This window comes from Thamnophis sirtalis, unplaced genomic scaffold (assembly GCF_051295495.1).
Source record: "Thamnophis sirtalis isolate CommonGarterSnake01/CBP01778 unplaced genomic scaffold, rThaSir2_p1.2 scaffold_8, whole genome shotgun sequence".
In the NCBI taxonomy this organism is placed as follows: domain Eukaryota; kingdom Metazoa; phylum Chordata; class Lepidosauria; order Squamata; family Natricidae; genus Thamnophis; species Thamnophis sirtalis.
Genome location: NW_028261388.1, coordinates 50152053 through 50170668, shown reverse-complemented (window position 1 = coordinate 50170668; position 18616 = coordinate 50152053). Strand labels below are relative to the sequence as shown.

The 18616-nt window shown below is 38.4% G+C and overlaps 1 protein-coding gene across 2 annotated transcripts; it reads left to right on the top strand.

The window, feature by feature from the left end:
- Window positions 1-3570: 3570 nt before the first annotated feature.
- On the top strand, window positions 3571-17901 carry CFAP298 (cilia and flagella associated protein 298). Of its 2 annotated transcripts, none has more exons than XM_087721599.1 (8): window positions 3571-3654; window positions 10859-10999; window positions 11611-11778; window positions 13828-13895; window positions 15486-15644; window positions 16701-16832; window positions 17361-17456; window positions 17550-17901. In XM_087721599.1, the coding sequence occupies exons 2-8, from the start codon at window positions 10861-10863 to the stop codon at window positions 17661-17663; spliced, it is 876 nt and encodes a 291-aa protein (XP_087577725.1). In that variant the 5' UTR covers window positions 3571-3654; window positions 10859-10860; the 3' UTR covers window positions 17664-17901. The 2 variants fall into 2 exon arrangements, with proteins under 2 accessions (XP_087577725.1, XP_087577726.1); XM_087721600.1 differs by lacking the exon at window positions 3571-3654 and adding an exon at window positions 6299-6515.
- The last annotated feature ends 715 nt before the right edge of the window (window positions 17902-18616 follow it).

The following is an 18616-nucleotide window of genomic DNA, read 5'->3' as shown; positions in this document are numbered from 1 at the left end:
CAATAACAAAGCTTAATTCTTAAAAAATGATTTCTAGCAGTATATCATATCAGAAGTAAACAGCAAATATTGGTTTAATCAATAACAATTATATAGTAACATAAGCAATTCATTATAAAAGCAAATAGTCAGTATTGATTCATATACTCTTTCAGTAGGCATCTAGAGAAGCCAATTCTGCCTCTTCCTATATTCTAGGTTGCTTTTAGGGGCTGGGCTGAACCAAGTTGCTCCTGACCCTCTAAGCACCCCTCCTTGTGGAGCTTCTGTATCCACAAGAACTTTCCACAAGTTGTTATGCTTCCATGAGACTCTTCTGGGAAACATCAAATTTGCTCGGTGGAACCTACAGTATCTATATACTGGGAACTGGGGAGGAAAGAAAAAGAGAATGCAGTTTGTCTTTCCCCTAAAATAGACATAGCCAGCAACCGCAAAAGTATTTGAATTGGGTCTCCGAGGGAATGATGCTCCAAAGGGCTGGTTTTACTGTCTTTTCATCTGGAGGAAACCCAAACCTTTACTATGATTCCATCATCTGTGTCTCCTTTCCCAGATTTCTCCACAAAGTACAGCCGAGGGAAAGAGAAGGTCCTCTTCGAGAGACAGGACCTGCCCCAAGCAGCACTATCAGAGCTGGCCTGTATCGCAAGAGACCAGGAGATGACCCAATACCTGTGGCAAGAGGTCTCTAAGAGGAGGAGAGAGACACAACAAATAGTAGGTACCCCTTGGAAGTAGAGGTTTCTTACGCTTTGCCTCCGGGTTTCAATCCCAGTCTTTTTTGTCCAATCTCAGTGTAGGACAAAAGATTCCTTAGGATGGATAGTCTCAGAAGGGTTTCAAGCTTTCTTTGTAAAAGGAAGAGCACTGGGGACTCTGGGAGAGTAAGCTGTTCTGACTGACAGACGGACTCTTTTCAATTGCACAGGAGCATCACCTAATCCAGGTCCTCTGTCAGCCTCCGCTTTGCTACTGCTTCGGCTGCCATTGAAACGGGGAGGGGGGGTATGGTGTTTGGGAGGGGAATCATTGTTGTGCTGGGGGAAGTTTCTAGACTCTGAACTGACCACCTTACTGCGCATGTGGAGGAGGAGTGTTTCCCGCCAAGGCCAACGGTCCAGCATTCCATCCTGGTGATGCCTTTCGAAGTTATCTCACACCTGACATTTGGGAGAATTATGATTGGACTGTGCACTGGATGCCAAGGGGAGGGGAATGAATTATGCAATATATTATTCGCTTTCGCGCCTAATTAACCAGACTTAGCTTAGCTTTGCAACTGTTCATTTATAATTAGTAAAAGTACACTTGATTTCAACAAATGGAGTCCAGTGGTTTTCTTTCCTGATTACTGAATGAAGAAATGCTGACATCCTCAGTGCAATGACTGCAGTTTTACCTTAAGAAAAGTGTGCAAAGGAGGGTTCCAAATGCCCAGAAATAAAAATGTGATGGGAAGCGGGGAGAGTTAATGAGATATCAGAAGGAAAAGGGGAGGAGGAAAGCTACTATGAATTCTCAGAAGGTTTACCAAAAGCTGAAAAGGATCCTTAACATGGGGGCAATTTTCCTTTGGACTGAAAGGTGAGCTGTTGCAGCAACATAGCAGGTTAAAACAGGCTGGGACAAAAAAGTAGTTCTGGAGCAATTTGGTTGAGCCTAAATTTTCTGATTCTCTCCTCTTTTGTTTCCTGGCAGGCTCTGTTGCAGGACCACAGCTTCGTGAACGGATTAGCTACCTTGCTAGAAATGTACGATCTCAGGCCAGTCTTTTGTTTTTTTTAGAGTGGGTGAGGAAAATCTGTTTGGGGTACTCAGTGAGTAAGAAGGGGTAGACCATTCAGTTGAGCCAGCTTATCCTATTCTTATGGGGAAAATGAAACTGAGGCTTGCTCACTAAGATGGGCATTGATTTCTCTTCCTTCTTTTAATCTCACAGCAAGATCACACCAACGATGGACGAACTGATAGAATCCATGCTGATGGACCTTTCTGTTTTCTACTGGATGGCTACACTGGAGACACAGGACGATGTTTCTGAGGTACCACTTTAACCAAAGTTTCTGGGATTTCCTTTCTGGTGTTGCATGGAAGGGAAAATGCTCTCCCAAAAGAAATAGCAGCATCTCTTATGTTTCCTTTCAGGTGGAGCAGAAGTTGTTGGAAGAGGCTTTTGGCCTCACACTTAGAAGCCTTCTTCGACAGTATCTCACCACAGAGCAGTTCATTTTTATTCTGAAATTAAGGGTCCAGAAATCCCACGGCAATTTGAAGGAACACTTGGCCATTGCAAACGTTAACAGAATCAAGTGTGAAAACTCCTCATGAGCAAACATGTCTTTGTCAATTCCACAGCACTTGGACCCATGTGGGGACTTCTTCTTGCTGGTACCGAACCAGCTTCTCTACTGTGGGAACCACCATCCCAGGATCCATGTACATAGCAAAACTAAATTAACATGAATTTGAGTCCCACACAACTCTTGGGACCCCATCCTCAAATAACCTCCCTCTTGGAGCCAAAGAGAGTGTAGAGGGGGGGTGGCCTTTTGCTTCTCAATCCACTTGAGGAAATTCTGGGAAGGATGTTCTGCTAATAATATTTGAGTGATAGGCCAAGGGAAGGAGAATTACTCTCCAAGACACCTTGGCAACAGTGTGGCCTTATGTGACCAGTTGGGAGTGCAAATGCTTGACATACAGTACATCCCCAACAATCTTCCCTCATCCCTCCCAGGAATGTCTCCACCTCCTGATGAAGCAACACAGCAGGACCTGGGTACGTACCATTGCCATGATTAACATATTTCATTTCATCGTTTCCATCTGTTTTCTATAAAAATAACATGTATCTTCAAATTCAGTTTTTTATATAATAAACATTTTACTTAATTAATTTACACAACTAATAATATTGGTATGGTTCACTCATATCTTAATTAGCTACGTACCCTTGCCATAGTTAACATATTTCAATTTTAGTAATCCCCTCTTCCTAGATTCCCTCCCTCCCCTTTTTCTTCTTTTTATGTATTATATCTTTTCTTCTGATTTTTTTCTAGCACTTTTTGATAGATTGTTTGGATGACCCTCCCCAAGACTTTTCTGCTTCATATTGTTTCTCTCTTTATTTTTGGCTAATTTCTTTTTTGGATACCATTTTCCTTTTTCCCTCTCTACTATTTTGATGCCTCTGTAAATCTCAATATCCTTGTCCAACTGAGTTTTATTTTTCATTTCTTTTTCTACATTGTTAGCTTCTTGTTTCCCATTTGTATTCTTTGTCAATTCCTCTCCTCTCCTATCCCCTGTTCTTTGTATTTCAATATTTCTTCTGGCTCCTTTTCTGGTTCTTTATTACCTTTTAATGTTGCTTGCGCAACTTTTAGCATTTTAGGTAGTTTCTCAAACATCCTATGCTCCATGTTCAACTTTAACACACTTTTAATGTTTTTATATCTTACCACTGTTGATTAAGTCCCTTCCTCTTGCTTCCAGTCTTTAATATCAGGTCCCAAGGTAGTCGAATCCACTTCAAAAGTCTTTTATTTTCTTTCTCCACTGTAGACAAAACAAAGTCAAATAATAAAAAGGGACCATCCCCTCCTTCAACGTTCTCAATATATTCCACTTACCTCTTCTACAGTCAAGGTTAGATTTTACTCCACAGTTTTGTTTTAAAATATTATTATACTTCTTCTCTCCAGTAGGTGGCTTTATAGTTCCACTATACCCGGGATGGCGAACCTATGGCATGCAGAGCCATTTGTCAGGGCATGCATGCATGCGCTGGCCAGCTGATTTCAACCTTTTTTAAAGCCATTTTTCGCTCTTGCCAGGCTCCAGGGGCTTTCTCCCCAGGCTCCAGGGGCTTTATAAGAGCCTAGGGAGGGCAAAAACAGCCCCCGGAGCACAAAAAAACGGCCCTATGGGCAAACTGGAAGTTCAGGAAGGTCCTGGAAGGCTCCAGGGGACAAAAAACGACCCTATGAACAAACCGAAAGTCCGTTCCTGAACTTCCGGTTTGCCTGCAGGGCCGTTTTTTTGCACCCTGGAGGCTTCAGGGAAGCTCCTGAAGCCTCCGGAGGGCCTCTGGGGGAGTGTGTGGGGTGGTGTTTTCGCCCTCTCCAGACTCCTATAAAGCCTCTGGAGCCTGAGGAGGGTGAAAAATGCATGCAAAAAATGGGGGGTCATGCCTGTCATGCACGTATGCGCACTGGGGGGGTCGCGCATTGCATTATGGGTGCAGCACAGGGAGGCCGACACACGACCTCCCTGTGCTCCCCCCGCTTATGGCATGCAAGCCAAAAAAGGTTTGCCATTGCTGCTCTATACAATCGAATCAATAATTTTTCAAAAATTTCAAAAAAATGAATTAAAAGCTCTCAATCCAAACACAAAATTTTCCATTTTTTTCCTTTTGTTGTTTTTGGTTTCTCCAGTTCTAATTTTATTGATCAAATGTTCTTGGGCTTGGTGTTTTAATTACCAATCATTGTTTTCCCCCTTTTTTTTCCTCCCTCCATGTTACACTCCGTCTGTTATACTGCTCCTGCTCCAGTCTTATTCTGGTTGCCCCAGCTCCAAAACGGCCATCTGAAGATGGCCGCCACCCCCACCGTCGATCTTTAGAGAAGGTTGTTTCTGACCTGTCGGGGAGCTTGCCTCACTCCTTTCAGTCACCCGAAACACCTCTTCTTGTTCCCTGTCCCTTCAGGATGGTTTCAGTCTGAAAAAAGACCTCTCAATGCCAGTTTGCCGATTGGTTTTTCGAGTAGCTTCAGGGAGCTCGCTATTTTCCCAGCCATTCTCGCCATGTTACTTCTGGGTTCCCGATCTTCTGGGTTCCCCATGGGCTGGGAATTTGACTGCCCTGCAGTAAGGCAAAAATGCCAAGGTATAAAAAAAAACACATCAATAGCAAGAAAAATACCTTTAAAAATATCTATAGCCAAACTTAAAAACTACAAAGTAGTGCAATAGAGACTTCTAAATAATGCAAAATGGCAAGTAATATAAAACAGTGTGGTATTACACTGCATTTCATCACCCTCCAGGGTAAGCTCTGTCCCCAATATCCTATCCTTCAGCAAGAGCCTGGCTTTCAAAGTGCTCTCCCACCCCCAAATGTGGATGTTCGGCTGCGAAGGTGGTTTGTTAGATTGACAGCAGACTTCCTCCTCTCCTGCCATACCCATCTTCTTCTTCTTTTTTTTACAAAGGCAAGACAAGAAACAATGGAAACAAATCAAAGAAAGAAGCAACCTGAAATTAAGGAGAAACTTCCCAACAGTGAGAACAATTAACCAGTGGAATAGCTTTCCTTCAAAAGTTGTAGGTGCTTCATCACTGGAGGTTTTTAAGAAGAGACTGGACAGTCACTTGTTTGAAATGGTATAGCGCAGTGGTGGTGAACCTATGGTATCCATGCCAGAGGTGGCAAACAGAGCCCTGTCTGTCGGCATGGGCACTGTCGCCCTAGCTCTGTTTCAGATCTCTGCCCTGCAGCGCACCTTCCACCGGCCAGCTGGTCTTCGTGTTTGCCATGCATGCATGGGCATGCTGTTGTGCATGTGCCTACACCTTGTAGTTTGGGAGCACGGGAAAATGTGTGGGATGTGCGCGCATGCAGTTTGGCTGCACACACACACTTTGGGCACGGTGCCTAAAAGGTTCGCCATCACTGGTATAGAATCTCCTGCTTGAGCAGGGGGTAGGAGACCTCCAAGGTCCCTTCCAGCTCTATTCTGATTGATTGATTGAGATGCACCAATAATGGAGAATATCTGCAGCTCAGGGTTGAAATGAGGGGTTGAGGAAATGAGGGGCCCCTGATTGAGATGTTTTCCTTTTCCTTGTTTTTTTAAATTCTATTATTTCACTTTCGCTTTGTTTAACGCTTTATTTCTTTGGTTTTTAATTGTTGTGAGCCGCCTAGATTAGCCTGCGGCGAGATACGTGGCCAATAAATTTAATATTTATTTATTAAATTTATCGGCAGCCCATCTTACCACGAGGTACTAATATAAAACTCCCACAAGGATAGTAGGGAATAAGAAAGCAGACAGTAGCTGCAGTCCGTTTTGAGGCTATACAGTTCAGTGACCCCGCCTTCAGCCTCAGGCAAAAGGTTGCCCAGAAAATAGTAATATATAAACTCAGAGGCCGTCGCCAACGGCTCCAACCCGCAGATCAAAGAGCTTCCGGGGGCTCGCGCGTTTCCCCTCTCTTCAGCAAAGCGTGTTTCTATAGCAACACTAAACGGCCAATGAAACGCGTTCTGTCCCTTTTAGAGGCGGTGTGGGTGTCTGAGTGACGGGGAAGTTGCGGTCCTTCGACGAGGTCATCGCCGAGCTCCTCTCTAGGATTGGCTTTCAGAACGAAGGCTTCCTGGGTCAAGAGTAGCCTTAGGTGCACCAGGCAGGAATCTGCGAGTCCCGCTATTGCCGAACTTCTGCCGGACTAGAGAGGAAGTTCGGTCTCCAGGCTTAGTTATAGGTTGACCGATCCAGGTGAGAAATGTTTCATCGTGACTGTTGGGGTGATCGAGAAGGTTCGGATGTTCAGAAAGCCACTGCGTCTGTTGGTTGCCATGGATACCGACTACAGCACATTCTTCGCCCTTTCTCAGGCTCCTTTCCTTTCGCTTTTACTTATTTCTTCAACAGTTGTGGCAGATGAGTTTGATAAATGCAGTCGATTATTTATGAATCAAAAGCTGGTAGTGGGTTTGAGGCCATGGTTATTAGAGAAGCTTGAAATTCCAGGGTGATGAACAAGGCATTGAATGCTCTATGTTGCAGAATCGGAAATAGATTTTGCAACTTTGTACTATCAAAGAATTCTGTAACAATATTCATATGCTGAATTTTCAGTGCTATTGTGTGGAAAGCACTAGGTGGAAAGATTCATACATCTGTGAGCTAGACATCAATGGCAACAGATCTATTTTAGCTTCATTTTTTAAAATAATCATTTGTGCGGTTTCTAGTTATACAATTATTTTTGGTATTGTTTGTTTAATATAGTTTTAGGCTGTAGATATCTCCTGATGATTTGTAGATCACAAATGTCAGGTTTATAAAAATCTCAGTATGAGGTCATCAGAGATAATTACATTTTATGAGCTTTCTTCAAGTGAAGTTTTCTGTGGATAAAAATAAGCATTATAAAGTTGATTTGTCAATCCTAAACCGCTTAAAACTTTAAAAGCTAAAATCAATATTTAAAATGGCTTAAAATGCACCAAATCCCATGAATTATGTGGCTAATGGTGAAAGTACTTTATGTCCACATTCTACACCTCTTGAATTTCTAAACTGTCTTTAAAAGTAGCATCATATACTGTCCTCAGTATCAGTACTGAAAACTGGAAGCAAGTTCAATTTTTACCTATTTCAGCAACTGCACTTATTTAGAAAGAACTTTTACTATTATCACTTGATCTACCCTGAGGTTCATCACTTTAACTGTAATTGCCCCTGTTGATTCTGAACTCAATCAAAATTATGTTCAATTACAAAATGTTCAATGGCCTGTCTGAGATCAGGCAATGGTAATTAGAGGAAGATTTGAAATGTGGGGTCCTTGGTGCTCTCTGGATTGTTTTCTTAGAGATTTCATTATCCAAACTAGGTAACATTATCGGTACTGATAATGTTACCTAGTTTGGGTAATGAAACTTCTGCAAGAAAATAACCAAGCTCAGAGAGCACCAAGGACCCCACATTTTAACCCTGTGCTACAAATATTCTTTATTGATTATAATCTGTAAATTGATATGTTTTGATTCAAGTTCTAGACAATTTATTCTGTACTTTTATGTAGATCTTGGCAACACTGGACAATAATGCGGAACTTAATTGTACCACACATAAAACTTGCCATGGAATGGAAAATAGTTAACCTTCTAAGACAATGCCAGGAAGGATTGTTGTGCTACATCTTCTAACTTTGATCCAAAACCTTGCACCAATATCAAAAGCTGTTGCAAGGTTCAGGGCTATCAGTGTTGTATTCTGGGGGGCGGGGATCGTGCTGTGGACAGGCAATGACATCTTGGTGGTGATGAGAAAGGGAGATATGGTAGGAATGTGGGGTTGCCTTTCTCAGGGAATATGGCATCAGTGTTTAGTGCCAATGTCATATTACAGTTTCCTGGTTTCTGTCCCATTGCCTAGCCAAGGAGGCCCTGGTACTCAACTGTTGCTTTTCAGTGCCAGGTTCATTGTAATAAAACCTCTCTCATCCATTATTTAATCTGGGATGAAAAGGCTTGTCCAAAATGCATTACCAAGACCTGGTTTGGACAGAATTGGGGTGAGGGGTAACCAGCTCAGAAATGTTCAAGTAGAGCACCCCATCCCCGTCTCTCTTTAAAGGTGAGGCCAGGATACCATTATATTAAAGCAGAATGAATGTACAGGGCGGGGCATAACCTTTTCCTAGGGGGTCACAGCAACACTTGTAATAACAACACAAATAATTCATACACCATTCGAAAGCCCATCAAAAACTGAGTTTATTGACACGATTTAATAGTCAGTATGACCACCATTAGCCCTTCGAACAGCATTCAAACGAGGTGGATAAGAACACAACAAATCTTCAAACAGTTCCGTTCGATTTTCAGGGCGGGGCATAACCTTTTCCTAGGGGGTCACAGCAAGATCGACAGCAGTTTACAACTTCCGCGACACCTCATTTTAAAGCCCATAAAAAACTGAATTGAATGAGCTATTAAATGTTAAATTTGTTTCGGTTGAAACTTTGAGAATGAATTTGGAAACTCTGTTGAAAAATCTGGAAAATCGAACGGAACTGTTTGAAGATTTGTTGTGTTCTTATCCACCTCGTTTGAATGCTGTTCGAAGGGCTAATGGTGGTCATACTGACTATTAAATCGTGTCAATAAACTCAGTTTTTGATGGGCTTTCGAATGGTGTATGAATTATTTGTGTTGTTATTACAAGTGTTGCTGTGACCCCCTAGGAAAAGGTTATGCCCCGCCCTGTATTGAACAAAGGACAAATGGGATGCAGAACCTCTTATATATAATGTCTCTATTGGATTAGCTGTTTTTTATTTATAGTATGTTACCCACATTATTGGTTATTATCATTATACTTTGACAAAATTACCGCTGTTGATTGGATTGGTTAATGTGTATTTTAATATTTAGAGTGGGAAGATCAATGAGATCACCTTTTCCTGCTTGCATAACAGAAGCCTCTAGTTAAATAATAAGTATATTGTTTATGCTTCATATATATCTTAAATATGTATACATCCCAAAACTAACTCACATTCTTGCAGTTAACACTTTCACTTATCTTGTTAGCACTTTGTTACTTTAACACAGCTAGGAATTTCAGGCTCCAATTCACTTTTTCCCAAAATACAAAGGATCCATTATGTTATTAATTCTACTCTGAAGCAATAGCAATATCACTTGGACATATACCGCTTTACAGCCACCTCTAAGCAGTTTACAGAGTCAGCATATTGCCCCCAATAATTTGGGTCCTCATTTTACCCACCTCGGAAGGATGGAAGGCTGAGTCAATCTTGAGCCTGGTGAGATTTGAACTGGCAAATTGCAAGCAGGCAGCAGAAGTAGCTTGCAGTACTGCACTGTAAACACTGCCCCAGCTCATTAAAGCCCTTTAAGGCTCTTTAATAAATAAAATTGGAGTTTCTCTAAAAATTAGTGCCAAATTCTACTTTAGTGCCTAATTGGGTTTTGTATATGGCATCAGCTACAACCCCAGCGTAGAGGGTTGTCATCTAGGAGACCTTTTGACATTCATGAGTGTTGTTCCACAGTTAATTGGATGTAAGATCCTATTAGTAAATTAGTGTTCTAGATTAGATGCAATTGCCACCTTGCTACTTAATTGCTTTTCTATCCAAACTGCTGGATGATGTTTCCAGGTTGGCAGTGTAGTTTCCAAGCCTTATCATTTTGTGGGTCTTCAATCTTCCTTCTCTAGACAGAGAGTCAGAAACAGCTTGGGTCATCATGGCTACCATGGAGAAACAGACCTGACCTAGGTTATTGAAAGCCTGACACATATGAGGAGTCATACACCGGATATGATTTTTGTCTAGGTGCAATGATAACATGATCTGGAGCTGGGCAATGATGTTTTACCCCCTTTTCATTCCCTGCTATTCCCTTGCATAGAGAAAAACTTGTTGGATCAGTACCTGTTGTGTACAGGGATCTGATGGGAACTTGGACATGTCTGAAGTTCTGAGGCAAAGTTCCACTGAGGTCTTAGGTGTTGCCTGACATGGGTGGAGGATGGCAACCTTGGATCAGATTGTACCTGTGCAAAGTATTTTGGCTTCTGAGTGCCATGACACAAGATGGGGTTATTTGCAGGACTGCTTTTTCTCAGTTGTTTGTTCCCATCACCCAAAGTGGGTACGCTTAAGGTACCATTTCTAAAGGAGTACCATCTAATGAGATCTAACAGAATGCCCTCTTTGTTGCTGCATATGCCCTTTGGATTAAGCTCCTTTCCCCCAAATATAGGGCCAGAATGGAAAATGAGCGTAGTTTGTGATATTAATGTATATTATTGTCACCAGCCTTGATTCTGTGTTGTTTATATATTGTTTTTACTTTCCTATATTGATTTTTTTTCAATCTTGACTTTTTAATATTTATTCTTGTATAAATGAGTACTAGATTATAAATAATAGAAGCTGTATATTTTCAACAAAGTTTATTCACGTCATCCCTAAGGGGAAGCGTGATTATTCTCTGCCATGGGTCTAAATTTCAGGCTGCCAAGGCAGAAAAAATTAATATATACCATGCATTTTTTTTGTGTTTCTGCTTTAATAGAAATGGTTCTGCTCCATGTGAAGCATGGAGATGAGAGCCAATTTCTCCTGGAAACAACAGGTAAGGTTTCCATTGAAGACTTAACACAGGAAGTGACCAGAATCTATAATGGAAGACTCAAAGTTCAACGTCTTTGCACAGGTATTAAATATGTCAATTTATTATTTTGTCCTTTTACCTAAATGTCTTAGGTAAAAATATAACAAATAAATAATTTAATAGTAATGTATTATATTACATATAATTATACTATAAATATAATAAATGTAGTAAATAATAATTGTAATAATAATTTATTAAATGCATTTATTTATTTGCAACTCTGGGCCGTTCTGAATCCTCTTTTTGCTTACTCTTTATAGCCAATATATTAAGTTCATGTCACAGGTGAATTGTCTGAATATTGGAAACTACTCAACCAATTCTGCTGGTTGTACATTTTTCTAAAGTTTCTGTACATGGATTACTGTTGTAATACATTTTGTGCTTTATTTCAGTCTGTTATGAACTGTTGTCTCTTTTTCTAAATATACCTTTCAGCAATATTTACAATATATCCAAATATGAAAGAATTATAATCTTTTTTAAGTATGACTGTGTCCTCTGAGAAATTTCTAATATTCTAACAACATTAAATAAATTGCAGAATTTTTTATATTGCTGCAGTGGTACTTTATTTTAACAATTTCTCAAAAATAGATGGTTAAAGGACATTTTATTTCTCCATGTCTCACTCTTTGTTCTTTTCAAAGAAATGGAATTGCTGGCAGAACACGGTATTTTCTTACCTCCTAACATGCAAGGCCTGACAGATGAACAAATTGAAGAGCTGAAACTGACAGATGAATGGGCAAAAAAATGTATTCCAAGTGGTGGAAGCACATTTAAAAAAGATGACATTGGACGAAGAAATGGTCATGGTAAAAATATGTGTATATATGTATATATACATAAAATATGTGTATGTATGTATGTATGTATGTATGTGTGTGTGTATATATATATGTGTGTGTATGTACATGTGTGTGTGTATATGTATATATATATATATATATATATATATATATATATATATATACACATACATACATACATACATACATACATACATACATACATACATACATATATATATATATATATATATATATATATATATATATATATATATGTTATATTTATGCTGATAAATAAATAAAGGGAGACTAGTATAGATCTATTTCAAGCTATTTAGCTCTCATCAGCTAGTCATACCCTTGCTGGGAATCGAACCTGTGCTCTATTGCCTCTTAGGCAGATGTGTTAACCATTGAGCTACAGAGCTCGACTCCTTATCAGCCAGGCCAGGGTGAAAGGTATATATTTAAAGTCACAACCCCTGGTATGCCCAAATATATATATATATATACACACACACACACTTGCCAAGTTTTATAAAAAATATGTCATGTTCTACACTTTCAAATTTTGATTAATGAATGTCAATGTTAGATACAACATTATGTGCCCTGTGTGTAAGAATGTTCAGCCAGCCACAACTTAAAACATGTTTCTAAAATTCAAAGGAAATTGCTCTATAGACTTTTGGCACTATATTTTTGAATGCGATAAGGTTCCGATATTAAACATTAAATCCCTTTATCTGAGTATCTTCAGGGCAATCTTCAACCAAGTACCTTTTAGATCTCACAGGGAATAGCTGCTAATGATTCCATACTTTGAAGCGTGAGAGTAGCTGGAGCTTGGTGGCACTGCTTCTCTAGCAATGTGGTTGCTTTGGAGTGGCCTCCTCTTAGAGATTAGACTTGCCCCCTCCCTACTGGTCTTTTAGAAGCTATTAAAGAATTAAAAACCCAATTATTTCAGAGAGCATTTTCATGATTTTACTGACTTTATTTATTGCACCATTTTTATTATTTCATTCTTTTATTTATTGCCATCTCAGTATTCTACAAATATATTTCAATAGACCCTTTTTCCCATTTCCATTAATCCTGGGGCCTATATTTTAATGAGGTAGGTGGGCCATAAGATTCCAAGGTACAGTTGGTTGTTGCATACATCCCACTCATCCCTCACCTGTCATTTGCCATCTTTCTCCTTTTTCTCCCATCCTAGCAATTCAGAGAAGGTGGTAATAGCCAATATTCCAATAACCAACAAAGATTCCCTTTGTTGAAAAGGACAGCCCTGCTCTCCTTTGCAAAAAGTCAGTCAGTGGCTCATTGCTTTTGTGTCAGTGCTTCTCTGTGGAAAAGGGAGGAATGTAGGACTTGGCTCACATTCTTGTTAATAACGATATTAAGCTACTTGGCATGCTTACTACTGGTCTGTTGACTGCTCCCTTTTCCATTCCTCTTGCCATCTGAGGCTTATATATGGCTTATTTTGATACCATCCTCCTACAAAGCTTCCCAAATCTGTGCTAGGTAAAATAACATTTCCATTGCTTTTTCTATTCAATATATCCCACTGCCCACGTATTTCTTTAACATGCTATATTGACAAATGCCATGGTTATATGGGGCTAAATTACCCAACAGAGCCTACTACTGTTTGTATTTTTTTTATTGCTGTGTAAGCTCTCTTTCCTTTGTTTAACCCTTATTCTTTGTTACCTCTGGCTCCAATATCATGCTGTGCTTTTTTTTTCTAAATTAGATCTAATCCCTGCTGAGATTTATTCCTGAATAGACATGAATTTTTCTGTTTAACATTCTTGATCAAAAGCTTTGTTGTTGGCTCACTTGGGCCAATTCCACACACTTAAGTTTTCTAATGGGAATAAGCTAAAGCCCAAAGTCTGCAAATCACTGGGTTTTGTGATCTTTTAATATTGGATAGTTTAAGATAATAGCTGATTTTTAATTTAGAGGCCCTTTCAATACAAAATATTATTATTTATATTACTTCCATAGATATACAAAACTATATAGTATATACTATCATCTGCATATTTCTTTTTTAAGCTCCAAATGAGAAAATGAAACAAGTTTTAAAAGCAACAGTAGAAGAAGCCAAGGCATTGATTTCTAAGGTAAGGTACAATATTATTGGTGTGAAATATAATTTAGGAGCTATGTTAGACAATTATTCTTAGTCTTTTCAAAGAATAGCAGGAAGTCCAATTCTAAAACAAACCACTAATTGAAGTAAGCTTGTATTTATTTAATTGCACTTTCTTAATTAAATAACCACATTTCTGGATTCACACCTAATGCATTATAAAAGATTTTTTTAAAGAACCATTTATTTATTTATTTATTTATTTATTTATTTATTTATTTATTTATTTATTTGACTGTCATATAATGTAGGTACTATATAATCATGTAAACTCTGTAGTTTAGTACAATAAAATCCATAATAATAAAAAAGCTAAATATGCTTCAACCCCCATTAAAAATTTGTCATTTCAAACTTTACAATTAACCAGAATTAAAAGTTACCTAAAACAAAAAGGCAGTCCAGTTCTACTCTTTACACCTGAATACCTATCACAATAGGCCTATTTTTGCCAGCAACTTGGGAATAAGCAGTTTCATGAAGCTAATATTTGAAAGACAGGTTCATAGTTCAAAAGAAACTTGAACACTGGGTGCTATTCAATGAATATGCGGTGATAAATGTAAAGTTCAATACTTAGGAAATATCAGATGCACAGGTATGCAATAGGTAATCTCCACTTTAACAAAAATGTTTAATATAATTAATTCTGAAATAGATGATAAATAGATAGTAGATAATGCTAATAGAGAAATGTCATTCTAAAAGTGGGAAAATATTTTTGTTATTTGGCTTTATCTTATACTGTACTGTCTCATTGTAAATTTCAGAGAAAATCTGGGTGCATTTTATACACTGAATACAACATTTTTTGCCTCCCAAAACCCCGCCCCTTCACCAAAATGGCCATGCATAGCCTTTAGGAGACTTTCAGAGTGCTCCTGGGGGCTGGGAGGGCAGAAATGAGCGAAAAATGAGCTGTTTTTGCTTGATTTCCCCCACACACACACAATCTCCAGGAGCACTCTATAAGCCTCCTAAAGGCTGTGCATGCCCTTTTTTTTGAAAAAAAAGAAAACCATTTTTGGGAGGCCTGCAGAGTGCAAAAGCTTTTTTTAAAATTGCCTCTTCAAAATCTTGGTGCGTCTTATACTCCTAAAAATACGGTAATTGTTCGGTCAGGAAATTTCTCCCTAATTCTAGGTTACTTCTCTTCTTGATTAGTTTCCATCCATTGCTTCTTGTCTTCCCCTCAGATGCTTTGGAGAATAGCTTGACTCCTTCTTTGTGGCAACCCCTGAGATATTGGAACACTGCTATCATGTCATCCCTACCTCAATTCCCGTTCTTTATATGTTTTAGCCTCTAGTCCCCTAATCATCTTTCTAGAGTCTCAACATCTTTGTTACATTGTAGTGACCAAAACTGAATGCAGTATTCCAAGTGTGGCCTTACCAAGGCATTATAAAGTGGTATTAACACTTCACGTGATCTTGATTCTATCCCTCTGTGAACTGTGTACTTTTTTGGCAGCTGCAGCACATGCTCATATTTAAGTAATTATCCACTAGGACCCCAAGATCCCTCTTTTTTGTTTAAGTTGCTTCTCTGTGTATTGCAGAAACAAGTGGAAGCCAATGTATGTGTTACTGCCAGTATGGTGAAAGATGCCCTTGACCAGCTCCGAGGAGCTGTAATGATTGTTTATCCAATGGGGCTCCCTCCATATGACCCAATTAGAATGGAATTTGAAAATAAAGAAGATCTGTCAGGAACTCAAGTAAGTGTTAGTTTTGATTTTATGATTTTTATTTTTTAAAAATATTGTTCTTCCAGAGAGATGTTTTGAAAATGTAATTTATTCATTATCTATGAGTTTATTTAGTTTCTGTACTGTTGTACAGTATACACCATTTTTACATAGTGCTATATCTTTACACTAAAAAAAGTCATAAACCGACCCTCCAAGCAAACTGGACGTGACTTCCGGTTTGCTAGTACGGTCAATTTTTGCCTTTCGGAGGCTTCAGGGAAGCCTTCTGAAGGTCCCTGAAGCCTCCGGAGGGCCTCTGGGGAGGGGCAGGGGAGGCTGTTTTTGTCCTCCCCAGGCTCCTATGAAGCCTCTGGAGCCTGGGGAGGGCAAAAAAAGCATGGAAAAATGGGGGGAGCATCTCTCATGTGCCCATGCACACTGGGGGGGGGTTGCCATTGCATTATGGGTGCGACATGCTCACACATGACCTCTCTGTGCTCCCCCCTTATGGCACATGAGCCAAAAAAAAAAGTTCGCCATCGCTGCCCTAGATATTTCATCATTGCAAAAAAGTAAATTCTGTAAAAAGTAAACTTCCGCTTGTTAACTGTAACTGTTGAAAAAAAAAGTGTTATGTATCAAACTTGGAAATCAAAGATTAACCTGGAGATTTTATTGAAAAAAATGATATTGCCACCCCTCATCACTGTTAAATCCAGGAATTTTTAAGTCCTTATATTTCCTTCACTAAGAGTTAATTAACTGATAAGACAAAATCACTGTTGCTACCAGCATTCTGCAAAAAGAAACTTTATAAGTTTTGATCTGTGTGTGTTTGTGTGTTAATAAACTCAGTTTTAGTTACAGGTGATTTTTAGTAACTGCATGGTAGATGAGCAATTCTCTTTTTGAGATCTTTTATATAGATTCCAACAATGTTCTAGGGAATCTTTTAACCTTTCAGAGCAGATTTAAAGGCTAGGAAGAGTAGTACAAGGAAGAGAAGGAAGGATGTCTATTGTGAATAGACGTCTGCTTCTGTGCCCTTGGATTCTGCCTATTGTAAAGCTCAGTTTGTTACAGGCTGCTCTTGAGGTTATTGAAGAACCAGAGGCCCAACTGTGGTGGGCAGCAAAGGAACTGAAAAGAACAAACCAGCTTTCTGACTATGTTGGCAAAAATGAGAAAACAAAAATTATTATCAAAATACAAAAAGTAAGTATTTGTGACTTAAGAGTAAAGTGAGTTTTTATATAGGTTTACATTCATCCAAAGCAATATTTTGCCAGATTTATTATGTTTCAGATTTTATTATATTTTACATATATTTTAACTTCATACAGGTAAGCACGATGTTCAAAAGGAAGGTAGACTTCATTCACTGCTATAAAAAGGATAATCATACCTCTGCACTAAAAGCATTATGGCAAGCTGTCCCTTTGTTCCAGTTTGAAGGTGGCCAAATTTAGCTACTGAGTGTCTCACAGTACAGAGAAACTTGCCTTTGTAGAGTAGCAGTAGAGAACCCAATTCATTCCATGTGTGGCTGAATTACAGCCTCTAAAGTTCTTCATCGTTCACCATAATGACAGTACAATTCAAGATCTGGACTTGTATATTGCCTATTCCTGCTCTGGGGGGTCTAAAGTCTGCCTCTCCTGACATTTTATTCATCATAACAATAGGCATTCCATTGTCAGATTAAGGCAGGTTGAAATATATTAACTTCTGTTATGTTTCCAGAAAGGGCAAGGACCTCCAGCACGTGAACCTGTCATAAGTGGTGAAGAACATAAACAGATGATTCTTTTTTATCACAGAAGACAAGAAGAACTCAAGGTATCAGGTGTCGTTGCTGTGTTACTCTATTGAAAACAAGATATTTACGTTTTACTTGCAATAAATCATTCATTTTCTTTTTATGTTTTTCAGAAATTAGAAGAAAATGATGATGATGATACATGTTTAGATTCTGAATGGGCTGATACTCATGCCTTGAAAAGACATTTTCATGGTGTCAAAGATATTAAGTGGAGACCAAGATAAAGCAATTTTTCAAGAAAAATAGTATAAAAATAAACTAACTCAGCAAGTTACAATGGTAATATCAATGCACACATTAAATTTAATCATTAAAACTAAATAAAATATTATATTTGTATTTATTTATAATTTTGGTTGCCTTGTATTCAATAAATCTACATTACTAGGATTGTTGATGTTCATATTTTAAAAAAAATACTGACATTGCTAATATATTATTATTAAAAACTATTAAAAACAATACAGTTATCTTCTCATTACATTTTTGCATTCTAAATAAAATTATTCCAGTTAGTTTGGCTTAGCTTAGAAGGAACTGAAGAAACTCAAACTTTGTGGAGGAGAAAATATTTATCAGGTAAGTTTCCAGAAAACATTATGTCTTAAACAATACTGGTTTAGAACATCATGTTTGTGTAAAGTATAAAGAATATCAGACAATCCAGTTGGGAAGATAAAATTCTTTAATAGTGCAAGTAGAAAAACCTGACAGCACTGTGCCTTGTTTGAATAGTACAGTTTCTGCTCATATTCAACCTGCTATCTGTTGTAAGTATACAAGGTATATTTAGAGAAGGCGATATAAATAAATTTGCAGATTAGGTAACTGAGCAAAAACAGCACTGAAATATCCAAAGAATCACATGTGAATTTATCTTCTAGAGGCAATAGTAGAATTTGAAAGGATATTTTTTTTCCATTTCCAATATTCACTTTTAAATAGCAGTCCTCTTGAAAAAATTGTATTATTTATTTATAAATACAAGATTTTTGAATCAAATGAAGCCAAAAATGGAATACTGCATATAGGTTGGAGGTGTGTATGGGTTGAATACTGTGTATAAATTGGACCAACCAGTTCAACTTCCTGCTCAGTGCAGCAATCCATTACACCATCCTGTTTAAAAACCTTTTAAATATATTGTATTTCATCATCTGTTTATGAAAACAGTTAT

Excerpts from the sequence above, each read along its gene's own strand:
- CFAP298 (XM_087721599.1), top strand. The coding sequence starts at position 10,861 with ATGGTTCTGCTCCATGTGAAGCATGGAGATGAGAGCCAATTTCTCCTG. Across the intron at positions 11,000-11,610 it reads AGTTCAACGTCTTTGCACAG|AAATGGAATTGCTGGCAGAA; the intron begins GTATTAAATATG and ends TTCTTTTCAAAG. Across the intron at positions 13,896-15,485 it reads CCAAGGCATTGATTTCTAAG|AAACAAGTGGAAGCCAATGT; the intron begins GTAAGGTACAAT and ends TGTGTATTGCAG.